This window comes from Coniosporium apollinis (assembly GCF_000281105.1).
Source record: "Coniosporium apollinis CBS 100218 chromosome Unknown supercont1.85, whole genome shotgun sequence".
Lineage (NCBI taxonomy): Eukaryota > Fungi > Ascomycota > Dothideomycetes > Coniosporium > Coniosporium apollinis.
This window is the reverse complement of record NW_006913347.1, coordinates 627-17,484: the sequence shown is the minus strand read 5'-3', so window position 1 is coordinate 17,484 and position 16,858 is coordinate 627. Positions and strand designations below refer to the sequence as shown.

At 54.7% G+C, this 16,858-nt stretch overlaps 10 protein-coding genes across 10 annotated transcripts; 5 read left to right on the top strand and 5 right to left on the bottom strand.

Moving 5' to 3' along the window:
- Window positions 1–132: 132 nt before the first annotated feature.
- On the bottom strand, window positions 133–1,398 carry W97_09157 (uncharacterized protein; the record flags this gene model as incomplete). The annotated part of the gene is made up of 3 exons (XM_007787020.1): window positions 133–519; window positions 572–926; window positions 1,094–1,398. 3 exons carry the CDS (start codon window positions 1,396–1,398, stop codon window positions 133–135), a joined length of 1,047 nt encoding a protein of 348 aa, XP_007785210.1.
- A 1,941-nt stretch (window positions 1,399–3,339) lies between these two features.
- Window positions 3,340–3,940, bottom strand: W97_09156 (uncharacterized protein; the record flags this gene model as incomplete). Its single annotated transcript, XM_007787019.1, has 2 exons — window positions 3,340–3,651; window positions 3,755–3,940. 2 exons carry the CDS (start codon window positions 3,938–3,940, stop codon window positions 3,340–3,342), a joined length of 498 nt encoding a protein of 165 aa, XP_007785209.1.
- Window positions 3,941–4,425: 485 nt separating this feature from the next.
- W97_09155 (uncharacterized protein) lies at window positions 4,426–5,397 on the top strand (the record flags this gene model as incomplete). Its single annotated transcript, XM_007787018.1, has 1 exon — window positions 4,426–5,397. The coding sequence occupies one exon, from the start codon at window positions 4,426–4,428 to the stop codon at window positions 5,395–5,397; it is 972 nt and encodes a 323-aa protein (XP_007785208.1).
- Window positions 5,398–6,300: 903 nt separating this feature from the next.
- On the bottom strand, window positions 6,301–6,609 carry W97_09154 (uncharacterized protein; the record flags this gene model as incomplete). Its single annotated transcript, XM_007787017.1, has 1 exon — window positions 6,301–6,609. The coding sequence occupies one exon, from the start codon at window positions 6,607–6,609 to the stop codon at window positions 6,301–6,303; it is 309 nt and encodes a 102-aa protein (XP_007785207.1).
- A 1,129-nt stretch (window positions 6,610–7,738) lies between these two features.
- W97_09153 (uncharacterized protein) lies at window positions 7,739–8,988 on the top strand (the record flags this gene model as incomplete). The annotated part of the gene is made up of 2 exons (XM_007787016.1): window positions 7,739–8,128; window positions 8,179–8,988. The coding sequence occupies 2 exons, from the start codon at window positions 7,739–7,741 to the stop codon at window positions 8,986–8,988; spliced, it is 1,200 nt and encodes a 399-aa protein (XP_007785206.1).
- A 569-nt stretch (window positions 8,989–9,557) lies between these two features.
- Window positions 9,558–10,592, top strand: W97_09152 (uncharacterized protein; the record flags this gene model as incomplete). Its single annotated transcript, XM_007787015.1, has 1 exon — window positions 9,558–10,592. One exon carries the CDS (start codon window positions 9,558–9,560, stop codon window positions 10,590–10,592), a length of 1,035 nt encoding a protein of 344 aa, XP_007785205.1.
- A 614-nt stretch (window positions 10,593–11,206) lies between these two features.
- On the top strand, window positions 11,207–12,106 carry W97_09151 (uncharacterized protein; the record flags this gene model as incomplete). Its single annotated transcript, XM_007787014.1, has 3 exons — window positions 11,207–11,293; window positions 11,353–11,500; window positions 11,565–12,106. 3 exons carry the CDS (start codon window positions 11,207–11,209, stop codon window positions 12,104–12,106), a joined length of 777 nt encoding a protein of 258 aa, XP_007785204.1.
- A 1,149-nt stretch (window positions 12,107–13,255) lies between these two features.
- W97_09150 (uncharacterized protein) lies at window positions 13,256–13,654 on the bottom strand (the record flags this gene model as incomplete). The annotated part of the gene is made up of 1 exon (XM_007787013.1): window positions 13,256–13,654. One exon carries the CDS (start codon window positions 13,652–13,654, stop codon window positions 13,256–13,258), a length of 399 nt encoding a protein of 132 aa, XP_007785203.1.
- A 242-nt stretch (window positions 13,655–13,896) lies between these two features.
- W97_09149 (uncharacterized protein) lies at window positions 13,897–15,184 on the top strand (the record flags this gene model as incomplete). Its single annotated transcript, XM_007787012.1, has 2 exons — window positions 13,897–13,938; window positions 14,054–15,184. The coding sequence occupies 2 exons, from the start codon at window positions 13,897–13,899 to the stop codon at window positions 15,182–15,184; spliced, it is 1,173 nt and encodes a 390-aa protein (XP_007785202.1).
- Window positions 15,185–15,527: 343 nt separating this feature from the next.
- Window positions 15,528–16,424, bottom strand: W97_09148 (uncharacterized protein; the record flags this gene model as incomplete). The annotated part of the gene is made up of 1 exon (XM_007787011.1): window positions 15,528–16,424. One exon carries the CDS (start codon window positions 16,422–16,424, stop codon window positions 15,528–15,530), a length of 897 nt encoding a protein of 298 aa, XP_007785201.1.
- Between the last annotated feature and the right edge of the window lie 434 nt (window positions 16,425–16,858).

Genomic DNA, 16,858 nt, shown 5'->3' with positions numbered 1-16,858 from the left:
ACCGCAGTAAAGCCATGTTTGCTTGAGCAAAACCATGTTTTCCGAAACAGCAGCACGCTCTCCCGAGTAAAACTGTCCTCTGTCGAATAAAATGATGCTATCCCGAGCAAGACCGTGACGTTTGAGCAACCTCTACCGTCGCGAGCAGAAGCATGCCGTCTCGAGCAAATTGCAGAAAGCTGCACTCAGCCTTTGCGCCCCAACCCCAAGACTCTCTTCAGTCTCTCGACTATCTCCCGCACCGAAGGCTACGAGTAGTTCACCGAGCTCTCTCCACCAATAAAGATAAAGATGTCGTACACCGCCGCACCGATCATCGAACCAGCCAGGTCTGCACCCCAGCAGCCACCTATCCACCACCAGTTCCAGAAAGTCTGCGTTCCGTAAACCAGCTATCAACGCGACGAGCCTTGTTGCGAAATCCCTCATCGGGTTCAAGGACGGTTCGGTGTTGTGTCCCAACGTGAGATTGAGCATGGTGACCACCAAGCCGATAATCAGGGCGTCAGGGTGTCCATCCTGCACCAGGTGGTGAGTTTTGATTATCTCCTAGGGCGAAGACAATGCAGACTTGAACCGCGATAGCTAGGAACTCGCTCCAGAACGCTGTTGCGACGCTGATGTACTCAGTTGGGACTTTGTAGAAGGATTTGCCAGCGAACTCCGTTAGTCCTGGGTCAACCTGGAGGATAGCGTCGCGGTAGATTGACCACGTAAGACCGTTGGCTGTGAGAGAGCCCAGGAACTGCGCAACCAGATACACCCTGAACTTGTGCCAAGGGAAGCCGCGATATGCTGCGAGGGTCAACGATATGACGGGGTTGACGTGTGAGCCGCTGACGCCGCCGGCTAGATAGATCTCCGCCATGGTTGCGAGACGATGCGTCCAGCAAAGCGTCTCGTATGCCCCGTACTCGGGATTGACTCTGGAATGCTATCAGCGCTAGGTAGTTCGCTGTGAGGGAGTAAGAGACTAGCCGGTAAGTAATGTTGCCGCAAAGCGCAAGGAAGATAGATATGGTTGCCTAAGATGTAAGCCAGAAACTGGACAAGGTGTGCTGAACCCTGCAGCTGCACACTCACCGCCAAATACTCGGCGGAGAAGTCCAGATACCTTGCTCTGAACCGGGCCAGAGGGTTTCGATGCCGGTCATAATTGGCTCGCCGCTTATCTTCCTCCCGCTTCTCATTCTTCTCCTCCTCTTCAGCTTCGGTTTGGTCCTTTGATGCGGCTCTCGGTGACTGCGTCGTGCTCGCATCCGCTTCGGACTCGGTCTTCTTAGCCGACGAAGCAGTTATTCCTTCTTGCGATGAAGCATCTTCTCGATCCACGCCAGCATCCCTGTGATACTTGTGAAGCCATAGACCGAAGAAAGTGTGAGCTGAATCTGATGCCATAGCACTTACCTACTTCTGCGACATGGGCGCCACTCCGCCCCCTCTTGCCTGCCAGTCTTTTCCTTCTCGATATCGGGCTCCGGTTCGTGTGGCTTGTCCCCGTCTCGATCCGCATGCCGGCGTCCCTGGTGGCCTCGCATCTTATGTGGAAGTGATTTTGCCAGGCCATAGACTGGCAACGACCGCGGCTGGTTATATCAAGGGTTTAAAGCTGTATACAGTGTTGCTAATCGTTCGGACAGAAAGCCTGTATGAACAATTCGAACGGTAATAGTTCATAACGGCGGTCTACCGGCGTACCGGCTAGCTAAGCCTCCTTAGGTAATTCCGGAGCTTCCGAGCTATGGTATCACGAAGCTTGGCAGGGTGTTGAACCCCTCGCACCGGATGCCTGCGGAGCGCTCTTAGGTCATTGATATAGTGATTGGTCGATCAAATCAAGTTGCTCTTTAGCTCTATCAAGCAGCTAAGATGGTATCAAAGCCCGTGACTTTTAAGCTTAGCTGATAGCAGGGATCGCCGACCGTTCATACCGGCGGCACGATAAAATTTAGCCCTACCGGCATCGGTCATGCCGGGTACGAACGATTAGCAACACTGGCCGTGTACTCATCCGTGGAGTGGCCATTGTGGCGTTGATCCGGCTTATTCTGGTGTGCCCCATGTTTTGAATGTCCGTCGCCCACTCTGGGATGACGTGCGGAGGGGTCGTCCAGACCTCCTTGTGTTGCGTTAGCATACTTTGCGGGAACCTGGTACGCTTGGAGATACTGGGATAGATACTTCCTGCGAAAGAGATCGTCGTTCCTCGTCCTCTTGAGCTCAATCGATAGTTGAATTGAATCTCCGAAATCTCAAAAGACCGACAGACTGTGATTATATCTCAGGCAAGCGACTTTAAGATATGAAGAAGGTCCCGCTTGGCCCCGAATGAAATGCTGCGCAGCGTGTCACGGAGTGAGATCCGACAGGTTTCGGTTACCTCGTTAATGCTTGTATCTTATATCAAAGTCTGGATTGTGGACGTTACCGCGTAGCTACGTAACAACTGCATCCGTCCGTGGGGTAATGTGTGTCGAGAGTTTGTAACACCATCTTCATCATGCGACTGGATGTGGCGGGATAGAGCGCCCCTTCAGCCAATGCTGAGGCGGACCTTTCTGTTGAGAAGACAATTACAAGCCGCTGTATGGGAGGCGTCGTTCTTAAATGGTGACTTGCCGCTGCTCCAGGACTTAACTACATCGTTTTCATGTGAACACTTCGTACGGTACTCATATTAAATCCATGAAGCTGTAGATATAAATTGGCTGCAATGTCATACATCGTCACTTTTGCACAACTAGCAACGATCTTTGGGATGAGAGAATCGCTCAATTGCTGTATCTAGCGAGACATTGCTCCGCATGACCAGGGATCCATCTTACTCGTCGCGCCATTTGCCAGATACCGCTCCATGTTGTGCTTCAAAGGAACTGACCCTGGCGGTTCCCCCACGCTGTTCAATGTTTCGGCCGTATCAAATTTGGCCGGTAAGGCGCGAGCAGGATTCTCATGTGTCTGCTATTGATGCCGGACCCCCCTTCAACCAGGCTGTGCTGCTGGCGGCCAATCCAGGTGTGTAGTTGCGCCAGCGGATGTTGAACGGAAGGGCGACCGAAGGACCGAACCGCGACTTGCGCCTTCCAAGGCTTTTGACGGCCGTTCTGCCGTGGGTTAGGGTTACGTGGCTCACATGCATGTGATTCGTAGTAACAGTATCATCCAAGACTGTACGAGACTATCCATTACAGCTCTTCATTGGCGCCGTCATGGTTCAAATAGAGTTCCAGAGAGACAGTCGTAGAACAGTATGCTGAACATATAGCGGGATGCGGGCAGCCCTGCACGGAAGGTTCTATGTATGCATGGCTCTCGGAGCGCCAGTAACTACGGATCCCTTTATCCTTCTTTCTCATGCAGATACTTCATTTCCTTCCCCGGATTGGGCTGCGGTACCATGCCCAAGTTTTGGAGCGCCGTCATGGCTCCCCCTTCTCCCGTCTCGTCCACGACTTTCCTGTCTCCCAAGGTGAAGATCGTGGTGCCGGAGAAGTACATCTTCTTGCCTGTGTTGGGTTGAAGCTTCCCAACGGCAAGATCGTTGAATGCGACGCCGGTATGAGTACCTCCACCAATCCAGCACCCGACAACCCAAGGACCGCTGGCAATAAGTGGATGCTGATACGCGTGGAAGGAGATGTCCGGGAATGCCTGCGCAGTCAATCAGCGGGACTGAAGCAACGTGCTGAAACGCAGCCAGCATGCATTCGAATGGAACAACGAGTCTTGAAATGAGCAAGACATTGGTACTCACCTCCTTGAATCCAACCATCATCTGCTCCGCAGCCTCTTCGCCATATCGGGGGCCATGTATAGGATAGTTGATAACGAAGTCGTCGACGCAAAGCTTATCCACAATGCCCTGATTGGCTTTCCCCCAGTATTCGCTGAAGTACTCGGAGATGACTTCAAGGTTCTTGGACTCTTCTTGTGTAGGCATCTTGGTCGTTGCGCTTGAAAGTGATCGGAACTGGATGATAGGAATCTAAGAGCGCAACAAGGTCGACCCTAATGAGAGTGTAGCTTGCGATTTGATGTCCATTTTATTTGCCGGCGGCCGTCCCTTTATATCCCCCAACTGTATATCGGGAATGACTTTTCAGCTTGGATGAGGATTGTTTACATCTACATCCACAACATCCTGAGTGGAGTTTGATGTTGCTGTTCAATTATCAAATCAGCGCAGCGAATCTAACGACAGCGCCGATTGATTGGCCAGTTTGAAAGCAATGGCGTCATTCCGAGAATCCGCCGGAGCAGTAAGGTATTAATTCTCCGTCACTTGTAATCTACTTACTCAAGTATATCTGTGTCGTCTTACTCTACTCAGATGCAACCCTTCTCAATTGTCCTTGAAGCCAGGTTCTCACGGTGGGCGCGAAGTCACCATTTTCCACCCTAAGCCCCAGAACTAGCTCTCACGTCATGTACACAACCCCACCCAGCCGCTGGCAGGCCTTACAAACCCGCTGTCCCTCCGCTCACTCCGCCTTCGTCTACGCCGTCCTGACGACCCGCATCTACTGCCGTCCCACCTGTTCCGCGCGACTCGCCCGCCGCGCAAATATTGTCTTCTACGATACAGCGGCAGCTGCCGCAGCAGCCGGGTTCAGGGCATGTAAGCGCTGCAGACCTGAGCAACGGCAAGGTTCGGGCGGGGACGATGGGCAAGAAAAGGCAGCCCAAAGAGCCCGTGAGATTATCGGAAGAGCTCAAGGATCGGTGACGCTAAAAACAGTGGCGGAAGAGGTAGGATTATCATCGAGATACCTACACGGCATTTTCAAGAAGGTATTTGGTGTCACACCGGGGGCGTACGCGGAGAAGTTAAGACGAACAGAGGGACACGTGATGGAGGAGGGCGACGGCCCGCAACAGCAGGAGGGGCTGGCAGATCTATCTCTTAGGAGCCAGTGCGACTTAGCGGACAACGGTGCGGGATATGCGGGACTCGATGGCTGCATAGCTGCGGCCGATCTGGACAGCCTGAGACTCACTCCGCTGCTATCTGACAATGGTCAACCAGCAGGGTTCGCCAGCTGGGAAAGCTTACTCGGGGTCGATGCGACCTACGGATGCGACGCCGTAACAAACACAGAAACACCATTATTTACTCCTTCGGCCGACAGCTCGGGCTCTACACCCGCTGCGATTGCGCACCTAGAAAACTCCTACTCGCTTCCACCTACGCAAGACAAAACAGTCGGCCAGGCCACAGAGCAAATGGTACATGATTTGGGCATCGAATGTCCTCTCATGCCTCTAGATTGGTTCACAATACCAGACGATCACTGGTCTACGGATATGAATCAATGGCTGGATTACAGTATGGATGACGCTGCTATGATCGGGAAGCTTTGCCTAGAGCCAGAGTTTGGCTACAAGGTCGTACCGTAGTCCAGCGATCCGATGCGGACGAATTCGCTCACTACCAGAGTTCGAACTCTGTGGAGCCACAGTCGTTTCGCACTCCGTCACAGTCACCACACAACCAACTATCACTGAGGCGGTTGGAAATTGCTGCTGCATCTAAGGCAAGAGCACAGCACTGAAAGAACTGGAACAGTATCTCAATCGCTAGGCCACGAATTCTCGCCGGGTTACCGCGTCCGTAGGCAGTTGATTATGAAAGACCAAAAGCCGTCACGCCCAGTGTGTCGTTCCCCTCAGCCCCGCCCGATCAACGTGATGATCCGCTGCGGGGAGATCGAATTTATTGGATCCGGCGTCTTGCTGGAGAACATCGGCGGAATGGAATTCCTTCTCATATTCAGCGAGGACCCTTCTGGCCATATCAGGGTCGGCGGTGCTGGCAGGGGCGCATGGGGAAACTGATTCCAACTCGCTCTCGGAGACCGTATAGTACAAGTCGCTCTGGAAGTGATGAATACGGTTCATACTTGCGCCGTCTGCAGCAAGAGCTGACACGAAAGCACGGCCTTGATCACGAGCAGTATCGGCAGCAACGGCAGTTCCGGCGTACAATGCACGGCCTTACATGGAAGGAAGGCTGTTGTTGCTGTGTACTGTCCGACTTCATGCCACTTTATGGCCTGTCATTTCTCGTAGGTCGTAACGAAGCATTCTAAGGTCGTTTCCTACGAATGGTTCAGAACGATCTTGAGCAGTGACTACGGCTACTACAAAGACGCGTTGCGAGAAACCGTTGCGTTCATCGGATAGAGCATGAGTACAATCTGGACAGTTCCTGCAGACTGTTCGTTGAGTACTCTCTCGTTTCTAAATTTCGGACGTCTAACCCATCTTCTTCTTGTATACTCGTACTTGCAATTCTGATCCTTACCGCACTTCACCCTGGAAAAGCCCCAAGTCCACTAACTTCCCCTTCAAGACCGTCACTACAGCCTCCGGCGTCGGAGGCCATGTGATCTTCTCCAACTCCTCCCTGGTAATCCTGACCCAAGTAACCTCATCCTCCTTGAATCCCTCCGTCTTCCTTGTCGCGGCCTTGACCTGTTCCATCTCATCGTCCGGAATGGCGCCGCCGAAGAGTACGATCTTGGTGGCGCGCAACGGCTCGCCTTTTTCGGCGCGGGAAGCATTGGAACCGATTCCACAGGCCGGGGGAACCGGTGAGCCGACTAGCATAGTGGGGATTTCGGTGAGGGCATCTTCGAGAGTCAAGCTTGGGTGGACAACTTGGTTGGTTAGCTGGAGAGACAGCTAGGTTGAGATGACGGGGCATCGACTGGAGCGGTGCGCTCCACTGGCGGGCCGAGAGTGCAGACTTTTAAGGAAGCGGGAACACACGGTCGATGCCTGCCTGTGCCATATGAGCTTGAAGTTTTCGCGCCATTTCGGCACCACGGCCGTAGGCGGCTAACGGTATGCCTTCTGAAGACATGTTGTTCGCTGAGCTTACTGTATGGCGGCGGAACCACAGAGCTACAGTTCGCCCTTGAACGTAGGATAAGCTCAGCCTTAATAATCTGCGACATTCAGCTATCCCGGCACATGAGTAGCGAGTGCTTGAGGGGTAGATAAGCACTAATGCTAATGCGTTCTGTCGCATCCGTGAATGGCTCTCCAAGCCTCAGCTGAACCCTCGCGTCACGACCGATTCAGTCGTATTCGGTTCGTGCAGAAGCCGAGCTGAACTGAATCAATCGCATATCGGTGACCAAGTAGAATCACTATCAGACGCAATCTCCTGACCCGCGCTTTATATAGTGACATGACACTTGGAAAGACTACCTGCAAAGAAGCCGTCGCTAGAGCTGGAGCGCTAGCTGAACGCCTTGACGAAGTTGCAAGAGGAATTGATGTAGACAACCCAGAGATCACTGAGAAATAGAGTAGCGCTTTTAGGGAAGACGAGGGAGCGAAGAGATTGTTTCGCTGTCTAATCAGCGAGGATCGGGTCATAGCTATTGTGATAGGATGCGATCTGCTGGGTGAGATTATAGACAGGCTGCACGGTACGGCGGCAGTGAGATTCTGGAGTTATCACAAGCGCGGCTCGGTCCTGGGTATGATGGCTTGCTCTTCAACAAGCAGGATACCGTACACGGTCCTCAAGATAGTAATCACCGTCGGGCTGCTCTGTTCTGGAGGGAGTCTGAGGTGCAAAGGTACAAGGGTAAACTCACATCCCGCTCATTGCGTCATCGCTGAAGGCAGAGCGAAACATTGGGCCGGTACCTGCAGCCTGTCTTCCACCAACGCACCCAGAGAAGAAGTCTGTCCGACAATTGGAGTCTTGCGAGCACAATCAACAATGTCATCGCCAAAAACAATACGCTGGGGCATTCTCGCCACGGGTGGGATTGCACAAACTTTTACAAAAGATCTCCTATGCGACCCCAAGACCCGCGGGGTAGATTCCATTGTTCATACCGTAGTCGCAGCTGCGAGCTCTTCCAGCGCTGACCGGGCCCAGCAATTCCTTAAGGATGTAGGAGCTCCGTCAGACGCGAAGGCATACGGCTCGTACCAAGACCTTGTCAATGACGAGAGTATCGACATTGTGTATGTGGCTACGCCTCACTCGCATCATTACCAGAATGCCATGTTGTGTCTAGAAGCTGGGAAGAACGTGCTATGCGAGAAAGCATTCACCGTCAACGCAGCGCAAGCGAAAGCGCTCATCAAGAAAGCCAAAGAAAAGGTCCAGCTCCACTCCTACACCCAAGTCTTCATCCACTGACCGACTCCCAGGACCTCTTCCTGATGGAAGCAGTCTGGACGCGCTACTTCCCCCTCTCCATCTACGTCCGCGACCTCATAACCTCCGGCCGTTTGGGCCCCGTCCACCGCGTGACCGCCGACCTCTCCATGAGCATGTCCCCCGAGACCTCCTTCCCCGACGGCAAGCACCGGATGGTGAACCCCGAGCTTGCCGGCGGCGCTCTGCTCGACCTCGGCATCTACGCCCTGACATGGTGCTTCCAGACACTGTACCTGACGCAGCCGGAGAACGAGCGGAGGCGGCCGAGCGTACAGACCGCGATGAAGTTGTACCCGACGGGGGCGGACGAGATGACGACAATGCTGTTGACGTTTCCGAGGAGGAAGGAGTTAGGTGGAGACGCGCATGCTGTGGCGATGACCGCGATGCGGGCGGCTGTTGATCCGGATGGGAAGGGCACGGCGGGGCCGGCGGTCAGGATACAGGGTGAGAAGGGGGAGGTGCAGGTCTTCCATCCGATATTCCGGCCGACGAAGACGCGGCTGGTTCTGCAGGATGGTACTGTGGAGGACAAGACGTGGAAGCAGCCCGGTCCTGGGCAGGGCAGTGGGTGGAAGAATGGCTTCCAGGATATGGTGAATGAGGAAGGCGAGGGTCATGGCATGTTCTGGGAAGCGGACGAGGCGGCGATGGCGCTCGTTGAGGGGAGGAAGGAGGGCAAGTTCGAGGGTCTTGAGGAGAGCCTCGTGATCATGGAGGTGGTGGACGAGGTACGCAGACAAGGTGGACTAAGATACCCAGACAAGATCGAGACCACGGATTATCCAGTGGACTTGTAGGTACAACTTGTAGCAATCTAGCCATCCGCCTACAGCATCTACCTACCTCAGCTTCCGAATGTCAGTGACCGTGGTCTTTTCGCTTCGTTACCCCGTGATATTCATAGGTCAAAAGTTACGTGGTTGTTGGGTATTGGTTTACCCGCAAATGGTCTTATGCTGTTGGCCCTTCAGTGATGCCAATGATGTTGAGCCTAAATCTCTAAAGACCTGAACCCACTGAGGAAGGGATCTCACTCTTGAAGGGCCATTGACGGAAGCTCGCGCTTCTCTTTAATTGTTCCCGCGGGAGTCGTGCTTAGCGCAAAATCGAACTCCGCATCCTGATCCATGCATCCGTTCGTCCTGAGTAAGCCATCTCTCTGCTCCCCAGGCTTTTCAGCAAGCTCTCAAAGATCAAGAGTTAATACACAAGCACTCGGGTTTATATTCATCACTGTTTGCCCCACCCCAGCCTTATTATACAAATCGGTCGTTATATTACAGGAGTAGGAGTTGAACCCGAGGCTTTCAGGGACATTTTATGCCTGTGTGGTAAATAAATCATACGAGGCGACGAACAACTCAGCATGGCGGTGAACACTGGGCAGCTCTCTGCCGAAGGCCTAACGCAGCACTCCGTTGTGACCTCCTGCGGTTCGTTCATACACTGTCACTTTCGCCCACCAGTCCCACTGGCATCGCAGGCTTCACCTCGCCCGGTGCTGGTGCTCCTACATGGATACCCACAGACAAGCTTCATGTGGCGTCATCTGATTGAAATACTGCCCAGCGACATTCCGCTCTTCATGCCAGATCTCCCTGGCTACGGCCGAAGCACACCGTCTAGGACCGGCCATGACAAGCGTACGGTTGGACTGGCCGTCCTGGAAGCTCTTGACACCCTCCTGGGACAAGGATCGGGACCCAGGCTCCCACATCCCATCGTCCTCGGCGGGCACGACCGCGGCGCCCGAGTCTGTCACCGCCTCGCTGTCGACTTCTCCAACCTGAAGCTGTCCTTGGATCCTAGACTAGCAAATCTGGTCTCTCAGAAATTTAGCCTCGAGGGTACACTACTCTTCGACATCCTACCGACTGTCGAGCAATGGCATAGTTTCGCGAAACCCACTACGGCTGCGGGAAGCTACCACTGGTCCTTCCTAGCAAACATGCCGCTAGCGTTCGACATGATCAAGGCGTACGGGCCAGCAAAGTACTGCAAGGACTTGATCGCGCGCTGGCAGGGGGAGAGTCCTGCGGGTTTGCACTCTGATGACGCCGTTGCTGTATACACCGCTGCCTTCGAGAACGATGACGTTGTCCGGGCGACTTGCGAGGACTATGTCGCTGGCGCCGGCGTGGATGTTGAGGAGCAGGAGAAAGATCAGGAGGCGGGAAGGAAGATGGACGGGAATGTGCTGGTGGTGTACTCTGAGAGATTTCTTGGGAAGGGCGGTAAGGTCGATGTTGAAGGAATCTGGAGCGACTGGGTCAAAGAAGGCACGCATTTGGCGGTGGAACCTATCAAAGGTCATGCCGGACATTTCATTGCGGAGGAGGCGCCGGCAGAAGTGGCTGAGATTATGATGAGGGTCCTAGGGAGTTGTTTGAGTAAAATCTAGCTGTAGTTGTTGGGAAAATGCATGGTATGTAATCTTCCCTAGGGATGCACCTGAGATTCTAGCAGGAAGGGGTGCGCTTGAATATGGTTGTTGTAGTATGGGAAAGTATTGCAGCACCTGCAGGGAAGACGCCACCCCACGAGGCTCTGCGGGTATGGCTTCATGCACGTGACACTCGCCCCTCTGCCGCACGCTCCGCTTGATTGCGCCGTTTCATCAACCGTTAGCATAACCAATCAATTCCACTACACACACAACATCGATATAATCTGCACTCGCGTAACCGATGCGCAGAGTAGCGTGGCTCCAAGTGGCAATTAATCAACTCAGAGTCCAATCAGTCTTTTCAATCGCGCATCTGGGATCAGCAACGATGGCGAAAGTTGGGGTAACGCTGGAGCCGGTTTAGCCACCCGCCGGGAAGCATGCCTCCTGGAGAGACTCCATTCGATAGGGGCAAAACACGGTAGGGCTTGACATGTGTAGGTAAATAATCCTGGCAGCGCGAAGGCGTGGTTGGTTTTCCGGAGGGATGTCGCCTCTTCGTCTGTCTCCAGTCTTTTGTCACGCTTCCTCGTCACTACGTGCTCTCTCTACCTAATGTCTCAATCACAATGAACCTCAATTTGCTGCTGTTTACATTCGTCGCGTACTGCGTAACTCTAGGGGCCGCTCATGGCGGTGATATACCGGTTTGCGCTGTGCGATCTCCAAATCTTTGCACTCTTTGTTCGTTACATTCTAACAGTGTGCTTAACAGGACGCTTGCTTCTCCGCCGGTATAACCCTCTCAGGCTGCGCATTTGATGACCTTGTCTGTCAATGCACGGCCAAGAATGATTTCATCTCCAGCTATGTTACGACTTGTCTCTTCACGACACATCCTTGCTCAACCACCGATCTTGCTCGTATGTCCCCCGGGTGCCCTGCTATGGGTAATGGAGGCCTTCCCGATTCTAACACTTCCTTCAGAGGTCCAAGGCGCCGCTCACAGACTCTGTGCCAGCGCACTAGCCAACGCGAGCCTCATCAACTCCTGGCCCGTGGCTACTGCGACTTCCACTCCTTCTGCGACCGCCAACAGCACCGGCGCAAACATTACTTCCACCGCCCAATCTTCCGCATCCGCAACCTACAGCCATAAACACTCAGCCACCAGCTCGCCAACCGCCGCTCCCAGCAACGACGCCGTTTCAGGCTCTCTCAGCACTGGCGCAAAAGCCGGCATCGGCGTCGGAGCCGGCTCCCTCGCTCTCTCGGCGGCGCTTCTGTTCTACCTGCGATGGCGACGGCGGCGCCGACCCAAACATGCTTATTCTCTCGGCGACTCAGACTCGACCGAGCAGGTTACCACCAGACCTTCATCTGCGCCGCCGGAGCTCAAGCTGCTGGAGCTTGGCGCATTCGAGAAGCCGCTTGAGTTTGAGGCGTTGGAGAGACCGGTGGAGCTGGAGGCAAGGGAGAGGCCGTTGGAGCTTAGGGATACCTCTCGCATTGCGGAGCTGCCGGGGTAGTGCTTTTTCGAGCGAGTGATGGAAGGCGCTGAGAAGGAGCTGGGATTATGTGGTCTTTGAAAGTCCCAGGGTCCCTGCCTCTTAGTTCCCTGAAGACTTCTCATTTCCCGCCAGCGTTGAACGGCGTTTACGCTCTGCGCGCTTCTTGACGCAGCGGTTACCACGGCCGGGTTGTTGTTCCAAAACTTTAAAAGGCGTTTTGTGCCACCGACTGGAAGCGAGTGACATTGGTTCTCTGAGTGTCCATATCATTGGACAGTCAGCTTAGTCGGATTCTTGCATTTGAGGATGGATGGTTTGATTCAGAACGCTGGACTTATTGGCGGTAAGACGCTCCCGGCAAAGGCAACATATTGTACGAGCAAAGGCAACATATCGACGAAGGATGACGATTGTACTATAAAGCAACACGAACTCAATCTGCCATGCTGGTAGTGTAACAGGAAGATTTTGATAGCTAGGCTCTTGACGTGCAGCTTTCCCGGCGTCACCCGCAAACTGAGATGAAGGTCCCCATGTTTCACATACCATCAGGCTGCATAGCCACCCCTGTTCTCGTGTCCTCTTCCCTAGCACGCACCTGAGATGGTCACTCTTCCAGTGCGACTACGTGACCGCCATACTCCGAACCTAAACCCGTACGTGTGCTCCCCCACCGGAGAGGAGAGTCTCACAATCGCTTCCCTCGAGAGCCGGACACGGAGCTCATTACTCCCACAGCTCCATCTACGTGCTGAACCTTGAGCAGGCGTCATGTCCAGCTGAAGCCGAGAGTGAGCAGACTGAACAACGCAAATGGCAGCCCGGTCTGACTGCGTGACTCTGCAGGTGACTGGCGCGCATCATGTGGACGTCGGGCATGTTGGAGCATCGAAGGCATGACGTGTAAGCTCGTCCGAAGATGCGCTCGTGTCAAGATGGGAGGCCGGGCTTGTTGATGATGAAAGACATTCAACCAAGGACCTCCACACCTTTGAGGGTATTTTCCATGCGGCCCATTGCTGAAAGTGGCACGACCCTGGCGACAACCTTCCCCTTGATCATCGCCAGTGGGAAGGGGCCAAAAAGCCGTGAATCTCGGGAGGCACTCTGATTATCTCCTGCAAGCCAGCAGTGACCTTCAGGGACCTGGACAGTTGCCACAGCACATTAGCCGGTGTAGATGATGAAACCGACAGCATGCACCCCCACCTGAACCATCAAGCCCTCTCCCTTCCCCGGTGTATCCCTCAGCACAAAATCTCCCGGCATCCCCATCACCCTCTTGATAGCCGCCTCTTCTGGCTCAAAGAGATGCCTGACACTGACCAGATCTCCAACTTCAATATATCGGCCTCGGCGGTACTTCTTGTTGATCACAACGCCCTCGCCGTCGGCGGCCATGGTTGGCAGCATGGAGGCGCCGCGCGTGCCCTTGATGGTGTAGGCGTGCCGGATGAAGACGTGGAGAAGTAGCGCCATCTTTGCCGTCTCTATGAGTAGAGTCCGGTTTGTCCTGGGCCTGGCCTCAAGAACACGCGCCCACAGGCGTCCTAGAAAGGGTCTCATGGCTGGCCGGAATGCGACGTGTGCATTGGTGAGAGTTCAGCAACTGCGGTGCTGGTGAGAAGATGAGATGGTGTCGGCCTCAGGCTCTCAAACGTTCAGCCCGTGCTTCCTTCCATCACGAAATACGCACCCTCTCACCTGCTCGACATGGACAAAACCTAAGCCGGGCATTGAAAAAAGTGCCAACGAGGCTGATCTGTCGCGAACCAAGATCCGGACAGCTGAGGCGCGTTAGGTAGTAGATGGCTCCGACATACGATCCACAAGCGGATCCTTCTGCGGCTGTAAGAGGTTTCCATGTCCATTGTACCTACATCACCAAGTTTCACTATCAAAATCTGCACTCTCTATCCGTTTCGACCAATCTCAGCCTCTCTCTAATTTCGTCGCTCTCTCCAGTCTATTACGGAGCTCATCACCTCCTACCATGAGCTCAATTCTCAAACAATCGACGAGCTCGACGAACAGCCCAGTCCCCTGGAGTTTATGAGATATGTCGCCCGCAACCGCCCACTCGTAGTCAGAGGGGCCGCCGTCGACTGGCCAGCCTGCAAGAAATGGAACTTCGAGTTCCTCGCCAACGGAGAAATGGGCGGCGGAAATGTCGGGGTGGCTAAGACACCTCACGGCGACGCCGATGCACCCGTCGAGGTTTCTGGCATGGGGCTCTGTTTCGTTCGGCCTCACTACGACAGCACAGAGTCTCTTGACAACGTCCTGGCAGAGATCCGAGACCAGGAGGAGGACAAAGAAAGGGGGAACTCCCAGATGTACGGCGCGTACTACGCCCAAACGCAGAACAACAACCTCCCAGAGGAGTACGAGGAACTATACCGCGACGTCCCCGAGTCCATCCCTTTCGCGCGCATAGCGTTGCAGAAGAAACCCGACGCCGTGAACATGTGGATCGGCAACTCGCTCAGCACGACCGCGCTCCACAAAGACAACTACGAGAACATCTTCGTGCAAATCCTCGGGCAAAAGCACTTCGTGCTGCTCCCGCCAGTCGAGTCCGCCTGCGTAAACGAGCAGGAGCTCCCTGACGCGACCTACGTGCGTTTCGACGTGCCCCAGGAGGTCTACGACTACAACGACGCCCACGGTATCCGCGACACGGTCAATCTCGAGCCTGAACTCGACGACCCGCCGACAAAAACGACTTTCCCGACTTGGGATCCTGATAATCCCACCCTGCGGCCTACGCCGTTCTCGCGTTTGTCTAGGCCCATGCGTGTCACGCTCGATGAGGGAGATATGCTCTATCTTCCTGCGTTGTGGTATCACAAGGTCTCTCAGACCTGTAATAAGAAGGAGCGCCTCTGCATCTCGGTCAACTACTGGTACGATATGGAATTCAGCGGCTCGTTCTGGTCGCTCTGCAACTTCGCGCGGAGTGTTGGCTTGTCGGCCACGGCTACGGCGGCTGCGGCTACGGCTGCGGCGACGGCGGAACGGGAAGCAGAGAATAGACGGACGGATGAAGCGAGAGAAGAACAGACACGCGACGCCATGCGGTGGGATGACGATTGAAAGACCATCCAAGGCTCTACTGCCCGCTCTGCGGCATTCGGAATCCAGCATATGCACTCCGCGATTTAGTAAGTTTCATCCAAATTTGCCACTTTCTACGGAGGTTCACATGAACTTCTAGTTGTTGCACAGGGATTTCTGCCGCTTTGTTCATTTAAGAGCGGCTGGATAAGTAGCAAGTCTTGGTCGCAAGTAGCCAAGAGCATGGAATGATGGAGGAACAAGCCTAGCTTTATGCGGCAGCGAGTCAACTATAATCATCCAACGGGTATCTCAAGTCAAGCCCAAGCCCTTGCAGCCAGATACGCCCAGTCCATGCGCCCTCAATGCAGCAACGCGAACACTACGTCTTCAACTTAACCTTGATGCCAGCATACTTCACACTCTGCCAAACACTCTCGCTGACCCTCGTCGGCAATTTCCTCCCCTTCAGAACCTGATCAATCAGCCACAACCCCACCACAAACTCCTCCCTCCCCAGCCTACCAACCCCACGCGCATCAACAAGATCCCACACCTCCTCAAGCACATGCCCCGGAAGCCGGCTTCGGGACCAAACGTCCCTAGCCACGATATTCAGCACTTCGTCCTCCGCGGCCGGATCCGAGAGGTACAGTCCCCTGTTCGCCGCCCAGACGCCTTCATATCTTTTCCGCTCCCGCTCTGTGATCCTGTCTCGCCACCTCTTGCGATCGCCTTCATGGTGCTTGTTCGGATGTTTGCGCCGCATGAACCCCGTGCGTTTCTTGTATCTATCGTCCTCGTCGCTGCTGCTGCTGCTCTCCGGTTCGCGCAGCGTGCGGCGGAGCGTGCCTGGTTTTGCTCTGGGTGGGCTGTGGCTGTGTGAGCGGAGGGTTGGGTGGTGGTGGTGGTGCGGTTTGCGATGGCGGCTGAGATGGTGGCGGCGCTCTGGGAGGGGAGGGGCGTCGAGTATGGCGGGGGAGGGGTTGCGGGAGCTGGCAAGCGCGGCGCCGACAATGGCGTTGGCGAGGGAATCGCCGGTCATGTGCGGCGTGATTTGGCGGAGGGATTGGGTCTGGTAGGAGGAGGTAGCTGAGTAGGCGGGACGGCCAAGGGGTTCTGGGGGCGCCAGGGTCAAATTGTTCGAGCGCCGGGGGTCTTGTGGAGCTACCTGCTGAGCAGGAGGTACGGAGTTCGATTGAGATCGAGCGACAGTCGGCGCTGGGACTTCATCGGATTTGGGATCTTCTTTCTTGGTTCGACGTGGCGGAGGCAACATGGGTTTTGTCTTGGCCGGCTGTTGATCTACTGCCAAGGGTGAATTTGAGGTCAGGGCAGTGCCAGATGGAGCAGTTTCGATGCGCGTCAGAGGAATGACGGGTCGGATAGCCTTATACGGAGGGCTTGACGGTGTTGACGCTGCCGTGACATTTGCACGCTCTGGCGTATCGCGAACTGGATCCGAACGAGGAGGACTTGCTAGAGCAGAGCCAACTTGCGGCGGCGCAGCTGAGGCAGGAGCCGAACGGACGGGAGTAGGCTGGGTCGGTTTAGGGAGCTTGACGGAGCGTGGCGGTTCTCGAGAGAAACGAGCGCTGGTAAGCTCTGAAGGCTTGGCCCTTCCGCCCTCATTCTGCTCAAAGAGCTGCACCAAGGATATTGTAGGAGCGATTGGTGTATCGTCAGTCGTCTTGCCTCCACTGGAGCCTCCGA